Here is a 27,267-nt window from a genome sequence, read left to right as displayed (position 1 = left end):
AAAACAAAGCACAGCTCATGCAACTTTTTTCAAATCATCATTAATCGCATGCTGCAGCCTTACAATGTATTCAAAATCAAAACATATAGCCCAGTGTTTGTAGAACAACTAAATTAAGCATATTCAGACCCCATACCTTTTTCCACAAATCCTCATCAGTCGACACACAATACCCATAATGACAGTGAAAACAGATTTTTTAAAAGAAATTGTCAATTTATATATATACACACACAGTCATGGCCAAAAGCTTTGAGAATGACACAAATATTCATTTTCACAAAGTCTGCTGCCTCAGTTTGTATGATGGCAATTTGCATATACTCATTGTTCTTTCTTTGTCAATCATGGTTACCTGCAAGGAAACACGTGCCGTCATCATTGCTTTGCACAAAAAGGGCTTCACAGGCAAGGATATTGCTGCCAGTAAGATTGCACCTAAATCAAACATTTATCGTATCATCAAGAACTTCAAGGAGAGCGGTTAAATTGTTGTGAATGAAGAAGGCTTCAGGGCACCCACAAAAGTCCAGCAAGCGCCAGGACCGTCTCCTAAAGTTGATTCAGCTGCGGGATCGGGGCACCACCAGTACAGAGCTTGCTCAGGAATGGCAGCAGGCAGGTGTGAGGCGAGTGGACAAACAAAAACCCACACATTCTGACAAACTCCAAGCATTGATTATGCAAGAATGGGCTGCCATCAGTCAGGATGTTGCCCAGAAGTTAATTGGCAGCATGCCAGGGCGGATTTGCAGAGGTCTTGAAAAAGAAGGGTCAACACTGCAAATATTGACTCTTTGCATCAACTTCATGTAATTGTCAATAAAAGCCTTTGACACTTATGAAATGCTTATGATTATACTTCAGTATTCCATAGTAACATCCGACAAAAATATCTAAAGACACTGAAGCAGCAAACTTTGTGAAAATGTATATTTGTGTTATTCTCAAAACTTTTGGCCATGACTGTATATATATATATATATATATATAAACTTATTCACATAAGTATTCAGACCCTTTCCTATGAGACTCAAAAGTGAGAAATTGAGCTCCGGTGTATCCTGTTTCCATTGATCATCCTTGAGATGTTTCTACAACTTGATTGGAGTCCACCTGTGGGAAATTCAATTGATTGGACATGATTTGGAAATAGCACACACCTGTCTATATAAAATCCCACAGTTGACAGTGCAAGTCAGAGCAAAAACCAAGCCATGAGGTGGAAGAAATTGTCCGTAGAACTCCAAGACAAGATTGTGTCTAGGGACAGATCTGGGAAAGAGTACCAAAACATTTCTGCAGCATTGAGGGTCCCAAGAACAAAGTGGCCTTCATCATTCTTAAATGGAAGAAGTTTAAAACCAACTCCACCAATCTGGCCTTTATGGTAGAGTGGCCAGATGGAAGACACTCTTCAGTAAAAGGCACATGACAGCCTGGTTGGAGTTTGCCAAAAGGCACCAAAAGGACCATGAGAAACAAGATGCTTTGGTCTGATGAAACCAAGATTAAACTCTTTGGCCTGAATGTCAAGTGTCACGTTTGTAAGAAACCTTGGACCATCCCTACGATGAAGCATGGTGGTGGCAGCATCATGCTTCAGGGATGTTTTTCAGCGGCAGGGACTGGAAGACTAATCAGGATTTAGGGAAAGATGAACGGAGCAAAGTACAGAGTGATCCTTGATGAAAACCTGCTCCAGAGTGCTCAGGACCTCAGACTAGGGTGGCCCAGCCTTGAACCCGATCAATCTCTGGAAAGACCTGAAATAACTGTGCAGCGACGCTTCCCATCCAACCTGACAGAGCTTGAGAGGATCTGCACAGAAGAATGGGAGAAATTCCTCAAATACGAGTGTGCCAAGCTTGTAGTGTAATACCAAAGAAGGCTTGAGGCTGTAGTTGCTTCCAAAGGTGCTTCAACAAAGTACTGAGTAAAGGGTCTGAATACTTTGCGATTTTTAATACATTTGCAAAAAAAATTACGACCTGCTTTTGCTTTGTCATTATTGGGTATTGTGTGTAGATTGATGAGGGGAAAAAACAATAAGGCTATAACTTAACCAAATGTGGAAAAAGTCAAGGGATTTGAATACTTTCCAAATGCATTGTATTTCTACAGTATGTTAACAACTTAACACAGAATAGGTAAGTGTGCGCACTCCCTCAAATCGTTTGGAGAAAATATCCTTTCTATTTTATTTATCCTTTCTATTTTATTTTATTATTGTATTTTTCAAACTGTAAAATAATGCCACGGAATTCTAAGCCAATCTTGTCTGCTAAATTAACTAGCGTAGCCCACAGCCAAATGGCATAGCCAGATCAGGGCCTAACATAAGGACAACTCAGAGTATGCTATTCTGTTCTTCTGAAATAGACTACATTTTCTTCATATCATGTTTCTTTAGACTTATCCAAAATAAATAATGGATTTATTGTGAAGATGTAGGCTATATCACATGGGTTTATTTGACTTTTTAAAATGTAGATGTTCCAAAGGACTGCATCAGTAGCTTGTGTGGAAGCCTGGATATGCTAAATATGTTTGTTAATTAACTGTCAACTACCGTGAGACCGGCAGTTATTTGCTTGACAATCCCCAGCTGACAAAATTTCATGACCGCCACAGTCCTATGTGTGCCACTTTTAAGAGTGCACAATATTCGTGCTGAAACAGGAAAGGGCATTACCCAAACTGTTGCCACAAAGTTGGAAGCACGGTATCGTCTTCTAGAATGTCATTCTATGCTGTAGTATTAAGATGTCACTTCACTGAAGAACTAAGGTGCCTAGCCCGAACCATGAAAAACAGCCCCAGACCATTATTCCTCCTCCAACAAATAAAAAATGTGTCACTATGCATTCAGGCAAGTAGAGTTCTCCTGGCATCTGCCAAATCCAGATTCGTCCGTTCAGAAAATGTGTTTCCAATGGCAGCGAGCTTTAGAACACTCCAGCCGACGCTTGGCATTATGCATTGTGCGGCTGCTTGTGCAATGTTGTATGCAACATTACCAGCAAGTGACTTGATCTTGATTCCTGTGTGCCAAAACAATTTAAAGTTGTAGAACGAGAATGAGGAGTGTGTTGATATAACGGTGATATTGTCAAAATTCCGCTTTTAACAACCATCAGCATTAGTATAAACGTTTAAAATAATTTTTGCCTGACATGATCACTTTGCATATTCTTAATTATGGATGACTATGTTGGCATGAATAACTTTTTTTAAAGCAATTCTGATGGTTGTTAAAGCGGAATTTTTACAATATTACCGTTGTATCAACACACTCGTCACTCCAGTTTTACAACTCTAAATCGTTTTGGCTGACAGGCATCAAGATTAAGTCACTTCCTGATAATGTTGCATACAACATTGCATACGTTTGAAACTGTCTATTATTTCCATCGAACACAATCAAAGTTAACATACGCCCTAGATGCCTTCAATTGCCCAACTTTAGGCATGCACAATTGTTTCACGGCCTGATAGATTGCTTTGTGTGTTCCTATTTTTAGTTTGGTCAGGGTGTGATGTGGGTGGGTATTCTATGTTGTATGTCTAGGTGTTGTGTTTCTATGTTTAGGCCTGGAATGGTTCCCAATCAGAGGCAGCTGGTTATCGTTGTCTCTAATTGAGAACCATACTTAGGCAGCCTGTTTTCCTACTATGGGTAGTGGTTTTCTGTCTTTGTGTGTCTGCATCAGACAGAACTGTTTTGTTGTTTCTTTTGTTCTAGTGTTCAGTTTCTTTATTAAATTTACCATGTACACGCTGCACATTGGTCCTCTTCACCTTCTTCCACCTACGACAACCGTTACAAATTGTAGAAATATATGTTTTACGATGTGATGTTGCGCTCCAAAGGGATAACTTGAAACAACATGATGCAGGTAATTAAATGATCGACATAGTCAAAAGTGCAAATACTGTTGCATGTACTTCTAGATTATTTATGGATGAAAATATCAAAACATTTTAACAACTCCAAAGCAATTGCGTGTGGTGCAGAAACCACTGACTCAATGCATTTTTCTATTATCAAGACACCTGCTATTAAAACAGAACTGGTTAGGACAGCTCATGAGGTTCCCTAAAAATCTATTTTTTACCCATAAGAGGAGGAGTAAAATGTCTCTTCTCAGAACTTGCAACCAATTTTCCCTTCTTGGGGTGCTTTGTGGATATGGGCCCTGGGCCCCCCTGATCATATGATTGTGTGGTCATACTCCTACTCTGAAACGCTTTGTGAATACTGGCCCTAGTGTATGAATATCAGTTTACATAATCATTCACATTCTTATTGTGTCTCTCACAGGTATTATGAGAAGGTCCTATTGCTTGTGTGATTTATATAGTTTGGCTCAACCAAAGTGCACTGCGAGTGACAAGATCTCATTTTCAAAACTCAAAAGTAATCTCTTATTCCAAGCTGTCTGAATGGTACCACTGAGCTCAAGAAGTGGACGTTTGTGGATCCTACAGTGAAAGCCACCATGTTCCCCAGTGAGACCTACAAGGGAGCTATGTTGGAGGGAAACCCAATTTTGACCATGGCCTGTATATACATGGTACAGTGGCAGTTCACCCTTGACCGTCCAGTTTTCCCATTTTCAATATATTTTACATTCCTGCTATGGTAATTAGGGCATCAGTTGTACATGTCAACTTAGTTGTGCAGCTGTTGATCTCATAGGAAACTTTTCTGAAGGTTCATTTCTGTACTCCTTTCCTTTGTTTACATTTCACTGTATATGGAACATGGTTTGATTACCAGATGTTCAATGAACTCATAACAATGATAATTTAGTTTAGCTAGATCAGAAGTACTGATGGAACTATGTGAGTCATGTCTGTTGTAGTTAAATTCTATCATGCTTTGTCAACACCTGGCAGATATTTATTTTTACATTTACAAAGCATATAAATATTGTTATGTAAAAGAGTTCTAGTGTTTTTATATTGTTGTCCTGAAATCTGGAAGTGATATAGTGTGATAGTCATCTGCATTACCTTATGTTCACCACCAGTCCTGACATAAACCTATACGGTACTTGGACAAGTCTGTGAATAGAATGTGGAGCACTGACACTGGTTATGCCACTATCTTGCCTGTCACATTGTCAAATCCTATCTTTTATGTAGGAAAATGTGTAGAATGTGTAGAAAAATCAATGGCATTACTCACAACACAAGGAATAGATAGTCCTTCAACATTTATGAATACAATTACTGCAAAAAACATACGCTGTTAAAAGTACATTCGGTGGTAAAACAGGCAAGTTACAATGGGTATGAGAGATACAGGTAATACAAAATATACATTTTATTTTAATAAATAAAATGTGTGTATTTCGGCTTACAAAATATGCATGTGTATATACATATATACACACACATCTATATGTATGTGTATATACATCTATACATACACACACACACACACACACACACATACATACATACATACAAATAACATTTTTACGAGTGCATTCCACTATCTCAAACCATACGTTGTCTATTTGCCATTTAATTATACTTGAACCTAAGACTGAACTTAAACAGAGGGGAATTTTTATTTCAATTAGTTAGCACAACCTTACAACATCTGCTGTGTACATGTTGTGTGTCATTTCTAAGATTGTCATGCTGAAAGGAATTTCTAAAATTATCTTATGTTCCTCGTGTACCCATTGTAAAGGAATTTCAACGGAATACCTTTGCTGACATTCTTATCTTTTGGTGAATGACAGCCAAGACATGTAACAGGGAGTCTTCAATTGGTATTTTCAAACTGTTGCACGGCTTACAAAATTAATATTCCTTCATGTCAAACAGCAATTGCTGACAAGTACTGCATCATAAAAACACACATACTACAAAGTATGATGTGGTCTTCTCTAGAATACAAAAATAATACTTATTCTTCATATCAAAATATACTGCTCTAATTTTGTGAGGGGAAAACAGTTTTTGTAAACCTTCATTCAGTAAAATATAATTGCACTTGTGAAACAGCCATATTGAAATAGCAGTTACAGTACTGTTACTAAGAACACACTTTGGTAACTTCCTTGAGTGTTTTTAGAACCTGCTATCAAATAAAACCACCAACCACAAAGTCCATTTCAAAATAACAAAGGAACATTGTTCACCTCTCTTTTCAGTGCCTAGAGAAATGTCTTAAGGCTGTAACATACATTTGTTAATTATTGTTATTATTATTGTTGTTATTAAGGATACCTCCACTCATTGCAGTGCATTAAAACAGAGTCCATTACTCAGACTGTGCCATTGAGTTGAATCTGTGGTGAGTGTCGCCATTTTGCAACAGAGGCGTGTACTCCTGAATCAGAACAGGAGCGTTCCTGAGCATCTCCTGGAAATGCCGAAGCGTGTCAGCGTAAAGCTCTCTCTGTAACACCAGTGGCCGGAAAAGATTGATGGGTTCCGCTCTGTGGAATGTTTCCGGAACCTGGACTTCTGGTGGAACTTGGCTGTTCCCAACCAGAGCGTGACAGAGTCTCTTCTCCTGAAGACTCCTGTGAAGGAAGCCTAGCATGTCCCGTAGCCTGTGCTCCAGACTCTCAGAGCCCCAGCTAGACGAGCCCTTACTCAACAACAGGTGCAGCAGGGTCGTCTTCAGGTGGTAGTTGGTCAGAGCACACCTGCCAGTTAGACCCATCTGTTTGTTGTGTAGGAAAGTGATGATCTGAAGGCAGTGGAGGTGGCAGGAATGTTCAGGCAGGCTTTTAGCCAGATGTTTGAGCAGGTTCCTCTCATAGACAGCGAAGGAGAGAGGCCAGTAAGTGTCTGAGGAGGTGCTGCTGTCAGAGGGGAAGTGTGACACAAAGTAGGCATTTGTGCCATCTAGTTCCACAACGGGGATGATGTTCATCACAACAACCTTTCCTGAGCGGAATCGGACCTTCAGTGCTCCAGTAGCATCCAGGTTGCGGAAAGTGAGCTCAAACTCGTACTTGTGAGAAATCCGACCCCAGGCTTTGGTCACGGAGATCTGGAACCACTTCATGACCTGGTCCTTAGCCAGATATGGTGTGTTCTTGGAGCACAGAAGGTCATCCGGGATGTAGTCTGCTCTAGGCTTTTCATTTTTGCTGTGTAGCAAGCACAGCATGTCCTCACCCAGGTTGGCAGAGCCACAGAGACAGCCGTCCTCATTCTCCCCGACCTTTGTCACCTTGATCCTGCCACAGCCCTGCATGTCCAGGGGCACGTCACTGGAGGGGCTGCACCACAGATGGAACTGGAAGGAGTATGGCTCCGGTGGGGCGAAAGGGACAATGAGATCACACATCAGGGGCTTGCTCACCCTCCACGACTCAAACATGCTCCCAACGCCCACAAAGTCCGCCACCTCCATGTCAGTTTCCCTGTCACACACACTCCTCATGGACTCCAGCAGGTCATCAGCGAAGCCCTCCACAAATTCCCGCACCCTCCAGTTCTCATGGGCCGAGGTGTGGATGCATCTCTCACAGAAGCTGTTTAGGACTCCCTTATCAAGCTGGAGTGTCTTGGAACTGATGGATCCACCCTCAACAAACCCATCCTCATCATCAGCGTATCGGGCTTCCATGTCTGCCAAATCCTGCCGACACACCTCAATAGTGAAGAAGATGACCAGTGAGAGGGCGCTCCAGAAGTACCAGCCGTAGCCGTCCTCTGAGCCAGGGTCCTGCTGCTCTGTGCCTGCATATAAGAGCTCCTGCTCCAGCCGCGCCTGCTCCAGCTCCAGCCTCTTCTCATGCTCCCTCATGCGGGCCAGCAGGGCCTCATCCTGCTCTGGGAGGGTGGTGTTCTCCTGCGGGAATAGCAGCGGATGGTTCAAGATGGCCGCTGCCACCACCACAAACACCCGTGCTATGGCCCCCTGCATCCTGGCTCCCTGGACCTCAGGGGGGAGACAAAACCAGTGTCACCCCTCACGCCAGCATCTCATCAACTCTGATCAAGCTGCAGCCCAAAACCTGAAAAATAAATAGGATTTGACAAAATTATGAAATGTCCTTGCAACTTTTTGGAGGATTTCGTAATCAGCTTGAGAGCTAGTTTACTTCTTCAAACACGTTGCTATTGTGTACTATGCATTGCGAGGTGATTCAGTAGAATCATAACACAAAATCACAAGAGCCTCAGCCTTCTTGAGGAAGCAGCCTGCACCTCTAAATATAGAGAGAGAGAGGAGTGACGCACTGTAGCCAAATATTGAACTGTGTGTCATGGAAGGAAGTAAGCACTGCGAGAACCAAACAGAACGGATCGCATTGCATCTGTAAAGAATTTGCTTCCAGTAAACAATTAGATGAAAAGCCTTACAATAAATAATTTGGCAAATGTATAATTCCTTTTTATTTATGTGTCAAAGAATCACTATTGCATAGCGGTATTAAGGGAGTAAATAGTAGCTCAGTTCATGTAACATTTTGGTTGTGTTTAGATAGGAAGGAACCATAATTTAGCCTAAATAGGAAAGGAAATACCATAATGGGGTGAGCATATAATCAAAAAAGCAGACGTCTAAATATTTGGAGAAATAAAGAAATTGTAGGCATTATGAATGGGTCATGAAATTAACAAGCTTTTTGGGAGACTGAACATAAACATTCCAAACTAGTGACGCACCAATATGACATTTTTGGCAGCCTTTTAAGCATTCTAGTACAGTTAAATAGTTAACACACACACATGAATGCAGCGGTCTAAGGCACTGCATATCAGTGCAAGAGGCATCACTACAGTCCCTGGTTCGAATCCAGGCTGTATCACATCCGGCCGTGATTGGGAGTCCCATAGGGCACTGCACAATTGACCCAGCGTCGTCTGGGGTTGGCCGGGGTAGGCCGTCATTTGTAAATAAGAATTTGTTCTTAAGTGACTTGCCTAGTAAAAAAAAGGTTACACACACACACCACACTGACCAAAAAGTTATTTTGTTGGCATTTACGTATGTCCCCATTACCAGTAAAACATAATCAAAACCTATTTCTTTCACTTACTTGCTGTGCTGTTTCGTTGCTCATTTGTTTCATTCTCAACCAGGATTTCTATGGAACGCCGTTTGGGTCTTTGCATGTCAAAAAAGATACACGTCAAATAAGCATGTTGACCAATCAAGACCTGAATATGACTGCACGTCACGTAATCATTTAAGGCGTTCATACATTTTTTTTACGTAGTTATTACACAATCACTCGTATTTCATATGTCACAACGATTCGTCGATACCGATGCTATGATGCTGGTGAAGTTGTCTCGCACACCTACAGTGCTGGTCATAAAGAAAAGCTAGCTAGCTCATGGATGCAAACAATGTTCTTCCCCAAAAACATAGCAAAACGGCATAATCTGTTTCAGTGGCTACAGTTAGCTAGCTAACTATAGAGCTATGTGTCATCATCTAAAATAACCCTAATTTATAAGACAGTTCTTATTTGATTAATGGTGGTCGGACACATCTATGTGAAGCGTGCCACAATAAGGATTAGCCACAATAGTGAACTTTGCGGTTAGCCTTCAAAATAAAAGTATTTTATTGACAGTGATGCAAATGATTACAAATAGTAGAATTATGCCATACTTTTTTTAGTAGCTCATGCCAAACAAGGTTGGAATGTTGTTATATAAAATCAATAAAAGACAATTTGTTAATTTGGCAAATCTGTTAATCACACTGGATTAATTATACTTTAGAATTGCATTGGGGGGCATACGTGTTTCACTGTACAGCCTTACCTATGGATTGTGGATTAATGACACGGGTATCAGTCTACTCAGTGACACCCAGAGAACATTAGCATGGTAGCTCTTATTGCGGGACTCTGAAACAACTGTGAATTGAGCCACATTTATTGTCAACCTATGTGTATTGAACACTATTCCTAAGGAAAAACAATACTGTGTGGATGCTGAGAGTCTGATGAGGAGCACATTGGGAGAAAATATATTGGGTATTGAGTGTTACCCCATTTCATTGATTCCCAATTCTTAGGTAAAGCTGTAGAGTGCAAAATGAATGTCAATACACACAATAGGCTAACTGGGGAGGTGATTTCACATAGTCACAGTCCTGCGATAAGAGCTACAATGCTATTTGCGTAAACTCTTTACAGTTGTGTTCTGTGGGTGTCACCGAGTAGACTGATACCCCATTTCATTGCGTCACATTCCAACCTTGTTTAACATTATCTAGTCTAAATATGGCATGATTCCACCAATTGTAACCTTCTGCATCACTTTCAAAGAGGTACTTTTATTTTGAAGTCAAACAGCAAATTCCACTATTGTGCTTAATCCTTATTGTGGCTAGCTTCACAACACATAACCCGGTCAGGTCAAGCCTCACTAGCCAGATGAAGTTGTCTGGCTGCTTATAACATTAGCTTTGGGCATCAAGGTTAAGTAGCTGGCTAGCTATTTATTTTCATGAACTGAAGTTCAATTTAAATAGGCAAACAACAAGTGGCTACCTAGCTAATACTTACTCACAAGGATTCCTAAATCATTGCTAAGAACAGTGAAAATGACTGCAGTTTCTACTGGTCATTGTTTTCATGCTGGTTGTATTGGTGATCTCTAGGTACCAAGCAAAAGCTAGCTATGCTGTGAAGCTAATAGCAGTGACGTTATTACTGTGTAACTCCGGTAGGGCAACATCTGAATAACAGTGCAGTTGGTAACGTTAGTGTGTACCGGTGCTGAAGCCATTAGCAAAAGCCAACATCACCCATGACAGAGAACGGTTGACTGTCAAGGGCAATGAATTCCATTATCTTGGCATTAATGGATTTCGCCTTTTGAGTTGTCTCGCTGAAATTTTCTTACTCTTTCAAATGACTGCTCGATCCACATAGCAGACATTGTGGGCTAGGTTAGGAATGCTGTGTTGCACGTGTAGCGAAAATTTTTCCTTGGCGTCATTACGTCATATAGGTATGCATGTCAGCTTTGACATCGGTTATTCACATCGATGTTAAACTAGACATCGGGCCGATACCGATGTTGCCATTTGTAGCTGATGTCGGCTGATTCCGATATGTTCACCAATAAATTGTGCATCCCTATTCCAGATGACTACAAATGTGTTATGATTGATTTCTTGATCAAAATTATTGTTTTTGTATTCAGCCAAGCCTTTCCTTCGAAATGGCCATCCATGCATTAACGTAGGACTTACAAACTCACATAGCTAATTATGTTCAGTCTCCCCAAAAAGCTTGTCCATTTCATGACACATCTATAACGTCCATTATTAGCTTTTTCTCCAACATGCCAATATGTATAAGTCTGTTTTTTGGGGTTTACGCTCCCCCCGAAGTGGTTCTGTAGACACACATTTAATTTGTTTGGTTGGTCCATTCTGAGACATTTCGCTGGAATTTCCCATAGGCCATTAAGATGCTGAACAACTATTTGCCATTTCCCCTGTAAACAGCAATAGTAGCCTAGCATATGATACAAAATATACACCATAAAGTTGTTCATGACTTTTAGGTGGAATTAGTCTGTTCTTTGAAATTTCCCTCAGGTCAAAGACTATGATGAGGTATGTAAGTTGTAGAGCTAGGATTTTTTTTTATTCAGAGTAACATTTTACACTGGCAACATTTCCTCCCATGACTTACTTCACTTGGCTATTTGTATTTTCCATAATCTACAGCTCAACAAACATTATAGGCCTACAACAACGAGATGTCAGGTTGTGTTCCCTATGTAAAGCACTGACATTAGCCTTAAAAATCAAGACAAAATACTGATAACAGCTAAAGCCTAAACTATTTTAACTCCAAAATACCATTCTTTTGACTCTACAGTAGCCTATCCTACATCCCGAGCCCTTGATCATGACTCTCAGTTCCATTAGGAAAGGAAAGGGGGGATACCTAGTCAGTTGTACAACTGAATGCCTTCAAATGAAATGTGTCTTCCGCATTTAACCCAACCCCTCATTACATTACACATAAGAGTCATTGGACGAAGGCGTCTTCCTTGGGGGGGGATTTGTTAAGAGCCACTACACTCCGTCTGAGAGAAAGGCAGGTTGAGGTTTCCAGGGTCAGAGTAGTAAAGAAAGTGTTGTATGCTGAAGCAGTGAAGAGATTGGTAGAGTAAGATGGGTACAGGGTGAGGGATCCTGAGAGGATTCCTGTGAATAAGCAGAGACCAATACAGGGGGATGGGAAGAATGTGCTTCAGTATGGTGGGTTTTCTTAGCATTCATAGCCATGGTTGTCAACTGTACTACAGAAAAAGTAAGTCACAGAAAATAGAGGTTGTGTTGGCAGCTGCAAAGTAGTCATTGGGATTCCAAGGTTTTACTGCAGAAGAGTTGCAGGGGGTGTTGTGTGATAGTAGTATCTGTCTTCCCAGACCGTTGGCCAGTAGTAAGATTAGATACGGTTAAATAGTGGAATGAGGTGGTGTTTTTTTGTGAGGGATAATAGTTTTCAGGGTAATTTTCCTTTTTCCACAATTTTGTAGTACTAGAATTTCTTGTAGGTAGGCCGTGACTGGCCTCACACTCCTAGACCGTGGGTGGCGGTATATGCACCTAAAAGTTGGATGCGATCCGCCAACCCAATCCCAAAGTGGACTACCTGTGCTAATTAGCTATCTGTGTCTCCGACCACCTGTGTATAAACAGAAGACTGACTCCACAAACGTGCGTCACTGTAAAATAACTGTCGTCTGCAATTGTGTTAAACCGGTTAAACAGTGTACATTAAGTGTGTTTTTTGCATTTGTGAAATTATTTTGATATGAAAGTAGATGGATTTATGTTTCCAGAGACATACAGCAATTGAGAATCAATTTCACGTTCAGATGGAGTATTTGTATGGTTCTTTGACAAAGGAGTAACGCTAGCTCCTTTAGTCCAATATTGTGCTACTTACAACCCATAACTTAAAGGGGACAAAATAAAATACACTGACTCAGTGGAAAACCATAAAACAAAAAAACTTTTACAAAATTGCAGTACTCTCTGCCTGAAATAGTAACTGCCTACAACCACACACCATTAGCAAAGTGATTACTGGCAATGATGTTTTGTTATTGTTTCTAGGGTACTTCAAAATAGCCCATAGGCTAATGAAGGATAGAAAAATAGAATGGCACTTCAAATTGGACCACTGACGACTAGCACTGCCGGACCTGAGGATGAGTCACACAGTGCCAACTTGAAAGAATGAGATGTTTCCATAAATACGGTTAGAATACATCGAAGCTATCAAAACAAGCTATATATATATATATATATATATATATGTGTGTGTGTATATATAAGCAATTCACCCATTTTCTTCTGACAATCCATAGATAATTGTGGATTACCGCAATAACTCAATAAAACGTTTTTTTTCCGTAATAACGTTTAGGCCAATGAATAAACGGTAACACTCGAACGAGAGCCGAAATAAAACATTATCAACTAAACGATAAATTGCATTTTGATTTACTATTTAAAATCACGAACCTTTAAGTGATGTCAGATCTCACATAATTCATTCTTCTGCGATTGCAATTCTTCAAGACAAACAGGAGATTATTTAGAACCGGGGAAACGCAAACTCTGAAATGTGCGAATGAGGAAGAAGTGGTTCAGCCACAGACAGAACAATAAGACAGATATTTTACTGGATGTATAAATGTGAAGCATCCGGTTGGCGTTTCCACTCCCTAACAAATATGGTAGTGAGAGGAAGACTACTGGCGTGCAGTAGGAAACTAGATGGATTTTGGCCGACATTCTGTAAATTTTCTCATCGATTGAACAATTGATCTCAATACAGTTTTCTGTTCCCCAAACTACAATTGGTTATGAACAGAGTGGGAAAAGTTTTCTTGACTTTACCCGTGGCAAAAGTTTTTTTTTAAATTGCGCTGTTTAGGAGTGCAAAGACAAATTGAGTTATTGCACACGCTCACGTCACAAAGTAGGCGTTCCCTAACGGAAATATGCAGACGTGTGCTAGAACGTGCCAATAGGATTTCTTGTTTAATTTATAAAAATCTTTGGTTCAGCCTTCTCATTTCCTTCTTCTTCATTTGGGTTAAACGGCGTTTGGCATCCAATTTTGATAGTACATTAGCTGGACGGGATATTGAAGGAGAAAATACAAAAATCCATTGCAGAAAAGTGGGGAAAATTACATCATACAAAATACAAAAAATAGACACTTCAACAAACAAAACGCATCTCACTTTTTTCAATCACAGTCCATTCCAAACTGCATCCCTACACAGGCTCAGGGGCCTGTGAGAGTGGAACATTCAAAGACAAGATTTCTTGCAAGGCCCCGGCTGTGAAATAACAAAAATCTAAAAAACATTAATCAGCATTCATAATGATTCCAATTTTCTCAGACTTTTTCTTTGATTGTGCTGCAAAGTTTATGACCATTACAATAAATAATACAAAGTCCACCTTTTTAACATGCAACATTTCATGATCCCTTGTTTAATGAGAAACTAGTGTGGCTCTACTACCATTGTTTCTTCACCGCCACTCGCTCCTTCCACTCTTCTCACAGCTTCCAGACAGGAGACACTGGACATCCCTTACTCTTTCCACCTCGGTCTCCTTCACCCTAAAAGGGCACTCCAGGATTTTGGACGCATGATCGCCACCACAATTGCAGCATTTAATTTAATCTGGCATATGATACTCTTCCCGTCTGCACACATTTGACATATGACCAAATCATCTGCATTAATGACACTGAAATAGTTTGTGCACAAAAGTCATGAATCCTGACTTTATATGGGAAGGGAAACACTCTTCATTAAAGAACACTAGTATGGATGAAGTAAATGTATTTTCACCATCCACCATTACAGGTCAGTCAACGTGCAACAACCACTCCATCTACAGTATGTCTTCAGTTATATCATCTGCCTTTACTTCTTACGCAACCCCAGAAATAACCCTCTTGATAGGCGCCCTGCTTCAGAAAATCCATACAGGAAGCATTCCATCGATTATCTTTTTGAGTATTAAAACATGCTTCTTCTGCTCCGCAGACATGAAACATCTAAATAAGACCACTTCTTGTGATTCTCACTGACTTAACACTTTCCTTCAACACATTCCAGATTTTCCTAGAGACGTTAAACAGATTTCCCAGGTAGCATTGGTCCAATACCCTCACTCCGACTAAAAATGACAACTGTACATTTCTTGTTTCCCTTTTTTTCCACTGTAACCCACTCATTCTCACTCTCTGTGCTATTATTTTCACCTAACTCACGAACAGTTTCAAACAAAACCTCATTTTCCGCCCTCTCATCAAATACTTATATCTAAGAATGCTGTTCATTGACAATAGCTCAACCTTCAACACCATTGTACCATCATCAAGCTCTGGGCCCTGGGTCTGAACCCCGCCCTGTGCAAATGGGTCCTGAACTTTCTGACTGGCCGCCCCCAGGTGGTGAAGGTAGGAAACAACACCTCCACTTCACTGTTCCTCAACACAGGGTTCCCACAAGGGTAGGACTCATCCCCCTCCTGTACTCCCTGTTCACCCATGACTGTGTGGTCAATCACACCTCCAACTCATTCATCAGGTTTGCCGAAGACACAACCATAGTAGGCCTGATTGCCAACAATGACGAGACAGGGTGGCACACAATTGGCCCAGCGTCATTCGGGTTTGGCCGGTATAGGCCGTCATTGTAAATAAGAATATGTTCTTATCTGACTGGTTAAATAAAAAATAAAATAAAAAAAGACAGCCTACAGGGAGGAGGTGAGGGCCCAGGCAGAGTGGTGCCTGAAAAATAACCTCTCCCTCAACGTCAACAAAACTAAAGGAGCTGATTGTGGATTTCAGAAAAAAGCAGAGGAAGCACACCCCTATCCACATTGAAGGGACCGCAGTGGAGGTGGAAATCTTCAAGTTCCTCAGCGTACACATCACTGATGATTTTAAATGGTCAGAGACAGTGAGGTGAAGAAGGCGCAACAGCGCCTCTTCAACCGCAGGAGGCTGAAGAAATTTGGCTTGGTCCCTAAGACCCTCACAAACTCTTACAGATGCACAATTGAGAGCATCCTGTTGGGCTGTATCACCGCCTGGTACGGCAACTGCACTGCCCGCAACTGCAGGGCTCTCCAGGTGTGGTGCAGTCTGCCCAGCGCATCACCGGGGGAACACTGTCTGCCCTTCAGGACACCTACAGCATCCGATTTCACAGAAAGGCCAAAAAGATCGTTAAGGACATCAACCACCCAAGCCACGGCCTGTTCACCCCGCTATCATCCAGAAGGCGAGGTCAGCACAGGTGCATCAAAGCTGAGACTGAAAAACAGCTTCTGTCTCAAGGTCATCAGACTGTTAAATAGGCATCACTAGCTGGCTACCACCTGGTTACTCAACCCTGCACCGTAATTAATAAGGTTTACATATTGCTTTACTCATTTCATATCAATATACTGTACTCTATTGTACTGTATTTTAGTCAATGCCACTCCGACATTGCTCGTCCTAATATTTATTTAATTCCATTACTTTACTTTTAGATTTGTGTGTATTGTTAGATATTACTACACTGTTGGAGCTAAGAACACAAGCATTTCACTACACCCAGCAATAACATCTGCTAAACATGTGTATGTGACCAATAACATTTGATTTGATTTGAGCTGGCACCCAATTGACTCCCATTCACCCTTTTGAAGGAGAGACGCTCTGTGTCCCAAAATAGCTCAGAATGCACACCCTTTGTGTACGTTGCCCATGCATCGTCAATGACGTTATCAAGAGAATTATGGAGTTTTCCGTCTCCTCTAAAGTATCTCTGGTCAAACTGGGCCTGTTAATTGGCTCATCGATGAAAAATTTGATCTCAATACATTTTTCAGTTCCCCAAACTAAGATATGTTACGAACACAGTGCACTAAGTTTTATAGAGTTGACACACTGCTAAAGTAAAAAAAAAAAAAAATGCGTTGTTTAGAAGGAGTGCAATTTTGAATTGAGTTTGTGCACACGCGTACTTCACAGAGAAGGCGTTACCTAACGACAATATGCAAATAGTTGCTACAACGCGCCAGTATCTCGTGCTTGACTTTGCCCAGCTCATTTCTTAATTTGCTCACTGTGAACTATACAGAAAACATATTTTGGGATAGTGGACAGTGGCTGACTAAATACTTTTTTTGCCCCACTGTACATATCTTTGTTGTAGTCATTAAACCTGGAAATACATTTCCTCTGGTTCTTTCCTCTGGTTCGTTCAGCTAGAGAGGAAGACCCAACTCGGGGGAAATTTTGTCTCCCTCCAGCATGACGTTTTTTTGTTGTTTCCCCAACCAAGCAAGGACTTTTTGTAAGGAAATCAATTGTATGGAGTTTCGAATTTGGTAAATAAAAAAATGCATGGCTTATTTGCTACGTGAGGTTTATTTGATTGAAAATAGGTTTCGTAATGCTAATTACTGCTAATTGCTGTTACGAGTGTGCGTGACAACCCAGCAACTTTGAAAAAAATAACGTAATCAGAGTTGCATAGCATCTCTCTATTGAATATGGGCGGTTGACGTCAACAACCCTCATCGAATATTCAAAAGAGGTTTACAATAATTTTTTTCTTTTGGAAAAGTTTTATTGATACATTTCCTTTCTTGAGATGCATGGTCTGAGGTTAGTAGCATAGCATCTCTCTATTGAATATGGGCGGTTGACGTCAACAACCCTCATCGAATATTCAAAAGAGGTTTACAATAATGAGATATATCCACCAATCCAAAGAAAGGATAAGCGGGAGCTAGACAGCTCTCTGTGCCGCTTTGTGAACAACAACTCCCATTGTTATGGCTGTGAAACATGTATTTTGTCAGTATGACCATAATCTTTGGTTCATGTATTCCAATGTGGATTATTTATCGGGAAAGAGAAGGGTTTTGGACTAAATGCCGAAAATAAGGTCTGAGGTTAACATACATGATTCTGTGAAATAATATAAGTCAGTTAACATGACCTTTATTAATGATGAAGCCTTTATGTGCTTTTAAATTATTTATTTTTTTAAGTGACATTAGCCTGATAAAGATTACAAAAACACGTTTAAGATCTCCTAAACCTGTGTTTGCCGCTGACCTTATTTTTGGCGTTTATCCAAAAACAAAACTACAAAAACACAATTCAGAGTTCGTGTGCCTCAAAAATACGTAATTACTATTTCTCTCTGGAGTTTCTGGTCAATATAATCGATTATCTGTGCCTCTGCCGAGTCCCCTAACCAGATCTGGTTCTGGTTTTCAGAAGAAATGGAAAGAGAGCCTGTGAACCAAATCCGCTTTTGGACGTTAACAACGAGACAACAACGATAGTGGCATGTCATTAGAATAGTTTTTGTTGCATCAGACATGACAAGTTGGATATTTTAGTATTGAATTTGTGGCCCAGCCATTGGCTGAAGAAATTTGCCTTGATTTTGGATGTAATTCATTCGAGGGCTTCTAAATACATTAAAACAATCAAAAATTGTGTTGTAAAAAAAAGAGACAAAAACGTTAGACAAAAATAAAATAAAAAGCTTGTCGTTTCCAATAGGAACAAATGAGTCATAGTGGGCAGAACCTATTGGCGCATTCTAGTCTACAGCTGCATATTTCCGTTTGGGAACGCCTACTCTGAAGTGTGTGTGTGTGTGTGTGTGTGTGTGTGTGTGTGTGTGTGTGTGTGTGTGTGTGTGTGTGTGTGTGTGTGTGTGTGTGTGTGTGTGTGTGTGTTTGTGTAAGAACTCAATTCACCTTTGCACTCTTAAACAGCGCAATTTTTTAAAAGCTTTGGCAAAGGGTGAAGTCTACAAAACTTTGTATGTTCTGTTCATAACATATTTTAGTTTTGGGAACAGAAAACTGCATTGAGATCAAATGTTTCATTGATGTGAAGATTTGCAGGATGTCGATCAAAATCCATCTCATTCCATCTTCTCCCATTGCCCGCAAATAGGCTTGCTGGCGGATGCTTCCGGATGCTTCACATTTATACATCTAGTGAAATATCTGTCTCATTGTTCTATCTGTGGCGACACTCCATTTGAACTACTCCACAGTTACTTTTTTCTTTTGGAAAAGTTTTATTGACACATTCCTTTAAAAACATCTCATTCATTTTTTACATCATTGATACACATAAAAACGGCAACAAAGCATAAAACACAGCATTTGAAAGTTACATTTAAATTTGTTAAAAAGTACATGTTGTTAAAACCAATGAAAACAACCATGAATAAAAGTACTTTCCTTGTAAAAACATCAAATCTGTAAAAGCCATTTAAAATGTGTACTAATGATCTAACAAAGGTAAAACATTTTTAAGACATGAAAAACATGTTAAAAAGTCACTTTGTTAAAAGGCTGTCTTCGGTCCCTTGTACAGGAGCGGGGTGAGTCCTTTATCAAGCTCACCTCATCCTGCTCTTCTGAATAGATCATCGTCCCATCCTTCGGGGCCCAGAGGAGATCCCTCCCCTAGGCGCATCGCCCTAGGCGCCGCAGCGCTGTCAGGCCGTGGCCGCCGGGACCTAGGGTGTTGTGGGGGACCCTTCGCCTGGGGTCGAGGCCCCCTTCCTTCCGTACCACCCCAGGGCTTCCGTGGCTACCGTGGCCACTGCCTGGGGGGTGGTCTCTACGTTTTTCGCTACCAGCAGGTTACGGGAGGACCACAGTGCTTCCTTCAGGCACGTGAGGGTGGGCCAGAGCTTGGTGAAGGCCTTTGATGGAATGGGCCTTCGGCCCACCCCATACAGCACGAGCTGAGGTGTTAGGTCCTCCCCTGCTGGCAGACACGAGGTGACTCCACATTTACTGGATTGGTTGAACAGTGCAGAAGAGAACCTCCCCCGAAAGTTTTTTTTCTTCATGTCAGATCCAGGATGTTGGGGAGGCCTGACAGATTAGGTTAGGGGAGAGATAACCAAATAGAGAAACAGGATATACAATCGAAGAGTACGGGACAGAATGTATATTAACGAGCCCAGGGTTCACATATTCCTCACACTGGATTCACCTACTATGAATAGCTACCACCACCAGAGACAGGAGAAGAGAGATGGAATGAGAATGTTATGTTTAAGGCCAGGAGTTTTCCTTGACCGGACTTCAGCAGGTCAGTCAATCAATGACAAATAGAGACACATGGGTGAATTTATGGATGCTAAACTGGTTGTGACGCATGAGATGATGGAGAGTTATGGATTGTCTTCATTAAAACACCAGGTGGCGCCTTATACACATAAAATCATTTTTTTTGTCAAACCCTTTCGAGATAAGTAGTTGTCTGTATAAAACTGAAGGAGCAATGTTAAGTCAGTTAAGAACAAATCCTTATTTACAATGACGGCCTAGGAACAGCCTTCTTAACTGCCTTGTTCGGGGTCAGAACAACAGCTTTTTAACTTGTCAGCTCGGGGAGTCAATCTAGTAATCTTTCGGTTACTGGCCCAACACTCTAACCACTAGAATACCTGCCGCCCAAATGATGCTGTGATTTCTGGAGCTACTACGGAGAAGATGTATTTTGATGCCAACTGACCATTGTCACACTTCATTCCCCATTGCTTTCCACTGAAACATTCTGTGCTGTATTGTGGTGTTCTGTCTCTGACTGTGTACCATGACCTTATACCGTATGCATGACCTTCAGAGCCTTAATCAAACGCAGACCATAGCTGGTCATAGTCAATGTATTTTGTTGTACAATTTCAACTAGATATCCACAGCTATGCATTAGGAAATTGTAGTAAACTACTGGGATAGTGGTGTATTATAAAATAACTTGGAATTGTTTGCTGTTACTGTATTTCTTTAATTAATGATCTCTTAACATACTACCTTTATTTTCACAAGAACTTACAATATATTTGACAGTACAATATTACACATTACATACCTTTTCCAGGAACACAATCTATTGTGTCCAGTGTGAAGAAAATAAAAGCAATACGATCCTATTGCTCTGGATAGTCTGTCTGTGAGGCTATACAGGGCCTCTACTCTATAATGAAACATGTAAAATAACATATTCGTTTGTCTACAGTACATTAGTCCAAAGTACATTTTTACAGACTCAATTCAAAATGTGGATTCCAGACAGATGTTTGTCATGTTGGCCTACATATTTATAAGACTTTATTATCAGCATTGAATTTACTTTCAAGTTTTAGTATTGATGGTCATGCAATTGAGTGCAGATCTTTTTAATACTAAGGTATTCCGTTTCTTCTAAATCAAACTGTGTCCTAGATTGCCCTAGATTTTTCCTAGTGGTGTTTGGTATAGTAAATATATTTTCTACATTAATCAATATTAAAAAGGTGATGCACATTTGACTGATTCAGCAGACAGTTCTACTTAATTCAAGCCTTTATTGGAAAAAAGGTTTAGAATTTTCCGACAGCACCTTCTCCATCAAGGCCATCCAGAAAGTTCACAATTTCCTTCGCTCTGTCACCTCCATTATGGACAATGGACAACAGAACATGAATACTGCTATCACGTTGGTCAGTGGGTAGCATAATCTCTACTGCCTTCTTGTGGAAATCAATTGACCTGGAAGCATCTTGTTTTGCATAAAACAGATGTTGGGCATACCAGTTGTAGATTTTTTGTAAATTCTGTGGTTCCATTCCTTCCCTATCAAGAAGCAGGTCCTCGAACATCTTATCTGCTCTATCAACTCTGCCAGATTCTTTGTACATGGCAGACAGTTCCAGTTTAGCTGCAAGGGATTTTGGGTAGAGTGCGACCACCTCTTCATAAAGGCTGACTGCATTTTCAATCAGAATATGCCTCATTGGGTTCCTTTTCTCTTCTTGAGAGAAAATCTTCCATTTGTAACACTTCCCAAGATGTCTCTTCAGCTGGCGTGAATTGGGGTGTCTCTCCAGGGTCCTTCTTGCCAGGTCAATGCTTGAATCATGAGAGACGTAATCTCGTAAAAAATATAGCAAGATTCCAAATCCACCAAAGCTGTCCAAAGGCTTCTCTATCACTTCCTTTGAGAGTTTACGTGCTTCCTCAACCTGGCCGCTCTCTGCAAGCCTCTGCAGGTACATCACTGTGATGTACAAATCTTCTGGATCCAATTCTCTAGCAATCCGTAGGTGCTCCAACATCTCAGATCGCAGCTTCGGGGTAATGTTTTTATTTTCAACAGATTTATTAAACGCCATGGCGTAGCCGCAGCGCAGCACCTTGTTCTGAGGGTCCCCCTTTAAGGCCTTCCGGAAGCAATCTAGTGCTTCTGCTTTCTTGCTTACATCAAACTTATTCAAAGTCCAGGCCCTTTCTCCCCACACTACACCTGGGCAGGGTGAGGGGTTGTCCCGCAGTAGTCTCCCCACCTTCTCCACATAGGTCTGGCTCTCTGTCAGCTCCCCTTGGTGATAGTGCACCCAGGCCAAGTTCCCATAGTGGACCACCAGACTTAGCTCCACGTCGTCTGGGCTGTTTAGGCGAATGGCCTCTTCAGCCTTCTTCAGGCATTGAAGAGCGTCCTCTGTGGAGCCCAAAGCGTGGTGTAGGTAAGCCAGGAAGTTGTACAGATGACCCGTCCAGGAACAGAGAACCCCCTCGCTGCTGCTGATGTCAATCATGGATTCTCTGAGGCTTTGAAGTTTAGATCTGTTGTAGTCCAGCTTCCAGGTGAAGTGGCATTCTAAATCCTGCAGCCTAATTTTCAAGGAGGTCTGAGCCATTCTGGTTTAAAAAAAGACAGCAGTTCAATCAAAATAGTTTAGAACTAACAATACTTAAGAGAGATATTTCAGACCTGGATGATGAACCAATTACTTGTTGTTTATGTGTGAGTGAGAGAGAGAGATCACTTACTTCGTAGTTGGGCAAGAGAAAGCCATCTTGTGGTCTCGACAAAGAAAATGAGTGTCTGTTTCACGACAAAGAAAATGAGTGTCTGATTAGATACCTCACTGACTATCCTGATTTTATACTGTATGGGCCAAATTGTTATCTTCCAATGGGAGGGTTATGTGGTTATTGTCATAGTTTCGTTTCTAACAAATAGAGACTTAAGCAAATGGGTGTGTGCTCCACAAGACTCATGTTGAAACACGAAAGGGCCCTTTGCCACAAAGTTGGAAGCACAGAATCGTCTAGAATGTCATTGTATGCTGTTGTGTTAAGATTTCCCTTCACTTGAATTAAGGGGCCTGGCCGGAGCAATGGCAAAAAGCCCCAGACCATTATTCCTCCTCCACCAAACTTTACCGTTGGCATTATGCATTCGGGCACGTATCGTTCTCCTAGCAAACCCTAGATTCGTCCGTCGGACTGCCAGATGGTGAAGCGGGATTCATCACTCCAGAGAACACATTTCCACTGCTCCAGAGTCTAATGGTGGAATGATTTACACCACTCCAGCTGATGTTTGGCATTGCGCATGGTGATCTTAGGCTTGTGTGTGGGTGCTCGGCCATGGAGACCCATATCAGGAAGCTCTCTAGGAACAGTTATTGTGATGACATTGCTTCCAGAGGCAGTTTGGAACTTGGTAGTGAGTGTTGCAACCGATGACAGACAATTTTTACGCGCTAGGCGCTTCAGCACTCATCATCCCCGTTCTGTGAGCTTGTGTTGCCTGCCACTTCGCAGCTGAGTCGTTGTTGCTCCTAGACGTTTCTACTTCACAATAACAGCACTTACAATTGACCAGGGAAAGTGACTTGATGTTGATGCCTCTAGCTCTCTACAGACAACATTAAAAATACCTTTATTTGAGGTCGGATCCAACAGCAAATAATGTTTCACTACATGATTTGAAATACTCATTACCAAATGAGTGTTAACATCAAATTTGAATGGAAAATATATAAAATATTATTAGCAAAATTACACTGGCAATAATGAAACACAATATGCTTTTCATTTAGCAGAGACTATTCTACAGAGCAACTTACAGTGGTGGGTGCATACATTTTCATACTGGTCCCCCATGGGAATTGAACCCTCAACCCTGGTTTTTCAAGCACCATGCTGTACCAACTGAGCTAAATGGGACTATAATGGACTATAAGGGATTTTGTTTGTAAGTAAAATGAAAAGAAAAGGTTCAAGTTAATGTTTATCAGGCTACTGCTATACAATCAAGTTCTTAAAAGAACTCCAGCATAAAGAGAGAAACAAGGAACAGAGAAACTGAAACATCACATGTAACAAAAAATATATCTAATGCAGATGGTGTCCAGTTAGCTCGATAAAGATGGAATTAAGGTTTTATTACAGGGTAATTGATTTTTGCAGTGAATGTGTGATGAATATATTTACAAAAAACGATAACATTTGAGCCAAGTGGTGTCCTGTTGTCAGAAAATGCGTTTGAATTAATTAATTTAAGCTTATAGGCTTTATACATCTTTTCTGGTAAAAGTATTGCCAACCATGACCCGTAGATGTTTGACTGTCCATGGGTAGGCTATGCATAAAATATGTGAAATGTGGCCCCAGCGGGTGAGGAATGATTATGCATCGAGAGAAGGCAGCATTGTTACACTCGGCCCCATTTCGATGTCTACACGCCCTCGTGCCAACCTTCTAAATGGACCCTGATCTACTATTTATATCCCGCCTTCAGGCTGACTTCTGTGAGATGTATGTGTGCTGTCTGGGTTGCATACAACATTGCATACGTTTGAAACAAATGTTGATTTTTTTTCCATCAAACACAAATCAAAATTAACATAAGTCCTAGATGCCTTCAATTTCCCAACTTTAAGCATGCCCAATTTTAGGGATTTTTGTTTATTTTTATGTGATGTTGCGCTTCAATAATAACATGATGTAGCTAATTCAATAATCGAAAGAAACGTATTTATTGGACTAGTGGTTATAAGTATTTAGGCATATCATGTGAAATAGGCATCATGCAACATCATTGTCAAAAGCGCAAGAGACACTGTTGCATGTACGTCGGTCTACATTATTTATGGAGTGATCATATACCAAAACATTATGTTAGCAACTCCAAAGCAGTTGCATGTGGCGCAGGAACCATTGACTCACTGCATTTTTCTATTATAATGACACCTGCTATTAACTCAACTGGTTAGGGCAGCTCATTCAGTGATGCCAACTTAGCAATTGTGTTGCTAGATTTAGCAACTTTTCAGACTACCCTGGCAACTTTCTTTTCAAACAGCACCTAGCAACAAATTTAGCTACTTAAAAATGTATTTTGAACTTTTGGCAACTTTTGAAAAGTGACTCAAATGCTACACTGCACACATTTTCCCTCTAAATGACACAAAAACGATTTTCTCTGTCACACACTCAGTCACAACACATGTGCCTGGCTGCAACAGTGCATTGTGAGTGATGTCAGCAGCAGGCACTCAGCTCGTGCACAGGCAGCAGCAGGCCAGCAACAATTTCAGCAAATTGAAAATTATTGTTGGCTGACTGCAGCAGCAGTAGTACGTGTTCGACGAGACAAACACAATGAATATAGTTGGTCACGAATGTTTGAACTTGAACAGAACTTACAACATCAATCAACATGTCTCAATCAAAATTGCACAGCCAGAAGTACAGAAAAGAGTGGGAGTCTGTAACCTGAACAAATGTCAAATCATATTTTTTGCCGAGATGGCCAGTCAATTTGATTAACGTTATTGTTTATTCTATGTAATGACGCAGTTTTACGTTATCACGCAATGACATCACAACGTCATTTAGCAACTTTTAGCAACAAATCAACCTGCCTCTAGCAACTTACCCTGAAAATGAGTTGGCAACACTGAGCTCATTAGATCCTAAGTATCTGTCTCCTAAGTGGGACTCTTATGAATAAAGAGGTTTCATTCATAGTTTTTATTTTTACCCATAAGAGTTTATTCTCAGCACATGCGACAAATGTTCTACTCTGGGACGCTTTTTGGATAAGGGCTCTGGTCCCCCCTGATCATACGATAGTGTGATCATACTCCTACTCTGAAATGCTTTGTGAATACCGGCCCTAGTGTATGAATAGCAGTTTACAAAATCCTCCATATTCTTATTGCGTCTCTCACAGGTTTTATGAGATGGTCCTGTTACTTGAGTGATTTATATAGTTTGGCTCAACTAAAGTGCACTGCGATCGACAAGGGCTCATTAGTCTCATTTCAAAAAATAAAATACATCTCTTCTCTTATTCCCACTGAGCTCAAGAAGTGGACGGAATGCATGTTTGAGGATCCAACAGTGAAAGCCACCATGTACCCCAATGAGACCTACTGTACAAGGCCTTTATTAACAAAGGTCGAATGGAAATCCAATTTTGACTATTGCCTGTAGATACATGGCACGATGGTAATTCACCCTTAACCGCCCAGTTTTCCCATTCTAAAATGATTTCTTATATATCCTCTATGTAATTAGGGCATCAACTGAAGATGTCAACTTAGTTGTGCAGCTGTTGATCTCATAGGAAACTTTTCTGAAGGTTCATTTCTGTACTCCTTTCCTTTGTTTACATTTCATTGTATATGGAACATGGTTTGATTACCAGATGTTCAATGAACCCATAACAATGATTATTTAGAATGATTGTAGTGTAGGTTCATAAGAGGTAGATCAGAAATACTGATGGGAACTATGTGAATCATGTCTGTTGAAGTTAAATTCTATCATGCTTTGTCAACACCTGACATATTAAAAAAAATAAAAAACATTTACAAAAGCATATAAATATTTTAATGTAATAAAGACTGCACAACAAGAGTTCCGGTGTTTTTTTTATTGTTTTCCTGAAATCTGGAAGTGAAATAGTGTGATAGTCATCTGCATTACCTTATGTTCACCACCAGTCCTGACATAAACCTATACGGTACTTGGACAGGTCTGTGAAAAGAGGGTGGAGCACTGCCATGTAATAATATCTCTTTGTGGAATTGGTTATTCTACTGTCTTGCCTGCCACATTGTCAAGTCCTATCTTGTATGTCCACGCATAGCTAAATCAACGTAATGACTAACAACACAAGTAATAGACAGTCCTTCAAAATGGAAGCAGCCTTCAACATTAATGAATCGTTTTTATTTGCATTAATGCAAATAAAAACATACATTGTTAAAATTACATTCTGTGGTAAAATAGGCAAGTTACAATGGGTATGAGAGATACTGGCAATACTACAAAACATACAACTTTTTTTTAAATAAAAGGAACAAACATTTACACAAATTTTAACTAGTGCATTCCACTCTTCTATCTTCAACCATACATTTCTATTTGAC

The 27,267-nt window shown here is 40.6% G+C and overlaps 2 protein-coding genes across 3 annotated transcripts; both read right to left on the bottom strand.

The window, feature by feature from the left end:
* Window positions 1-5,205: 5,205 nt before the first annotated feature.
* Window positions 5,206-13,643, bottom strand: LOC139411696 (inositol 1,4,5-trisphosphate receptor interacting protein). Of its 2 annotated transcripts, XM_071158349.1 has the most exons (3): window positions 13,502-13,643; window positions 9,027-9,094; window positions 5,206-7,997 (listed from the first exon to the last, which is right to left on the bottom strand). In XM_071158349.1, the coding sequence occupies exon 3, from the start codon at window positions 7,904-7,906 to the stop codon at window positions 6,284-6,286; it is 1,623 nt and encodes a 540-aa protein (XP_071014450.1). In that variant the 5' UTR covers window positions 7,907-7,997; window positions 9,027-9,094; window positions 13,502-13,643; the 3' UTR covers window positions 5,206-6,283. The 2 variants fall into 2 exon arrangements, with proteins under 2 accessions (XP_071014450.1, XP_071014441.1); XM_071158340.1 differs by lacking the exon at window positions 9,027-9,094.
* A 7,262-nt stretch (window positions 13,644-20,905) lies between these two features.
* On the bottom strand, window positions 20,906-22,946 carry LOC139417301 (interferon-induced protein with tetratricopeptide repeats 1-like). The gene is made up of 2 exons (XM_071166568.1): window positions 22,868-22,946; window positions 20,906-22,735 (listed from the first exon to the last, which is right to left on the bottom strand). The coding sequence occupies exons 1-2, from the start codon at window positions 22,891-22,893 to the stop codon at window positions 21,418-21,420; spliced, it is 1,344 nt and encodes a 447-aa protein (XP_071022669.1). The 5' UTR covers window positions 22,894-22,946; the 3' UTR covers window positions 20,906-21,417.
* Window positions 22,947-27,267: the final 4,321 nt, after the last annotated feature.

Source organism: Oncorhynchus clarkii, chromosome 1, assembly GCF_045791955.1.
Source record: "Oncorhynchus clarkii lewisi isolate Uvic-CL-2024 chromosome 1, UVic_Ocla_1.0, whole genome shotgun sequence".
NCBI lineage: Eukaryota > Metazoa > Chordata > Actinopteri > Salmoniformes > Salmonidae > Oncorhynchus > Oncorhynchus clarkii.
Note: the sequence above shows the minus strand (reverse complement) of the source record. Positions and strands in the feature narration are given on the sequence as shown.

Excerpts from the sequence above, each read along its gene's own strand:
- LOC139411696 (XM_071158349.1), bottom strand. The coding sequence starts at position 7,906 with ATGCAGGGGGCCATAGCACGGGTGTTTGTGGTGGTGGCAGCGGCCATC.
- LOC139417301 (XM_071166568.1), bottom strand. The coding sequence starts at position 22,893 with ATGGCTTTCTCTTGCCCAACTACGAA. Across the intron at positions 22,736-22,867 it reads TTCTCTTGCCCAACTACGAA|AATGGCTCAGACCTCCTTGA; the intron begins GTAAGTGATCTC and ends TTTTTAAACCAG.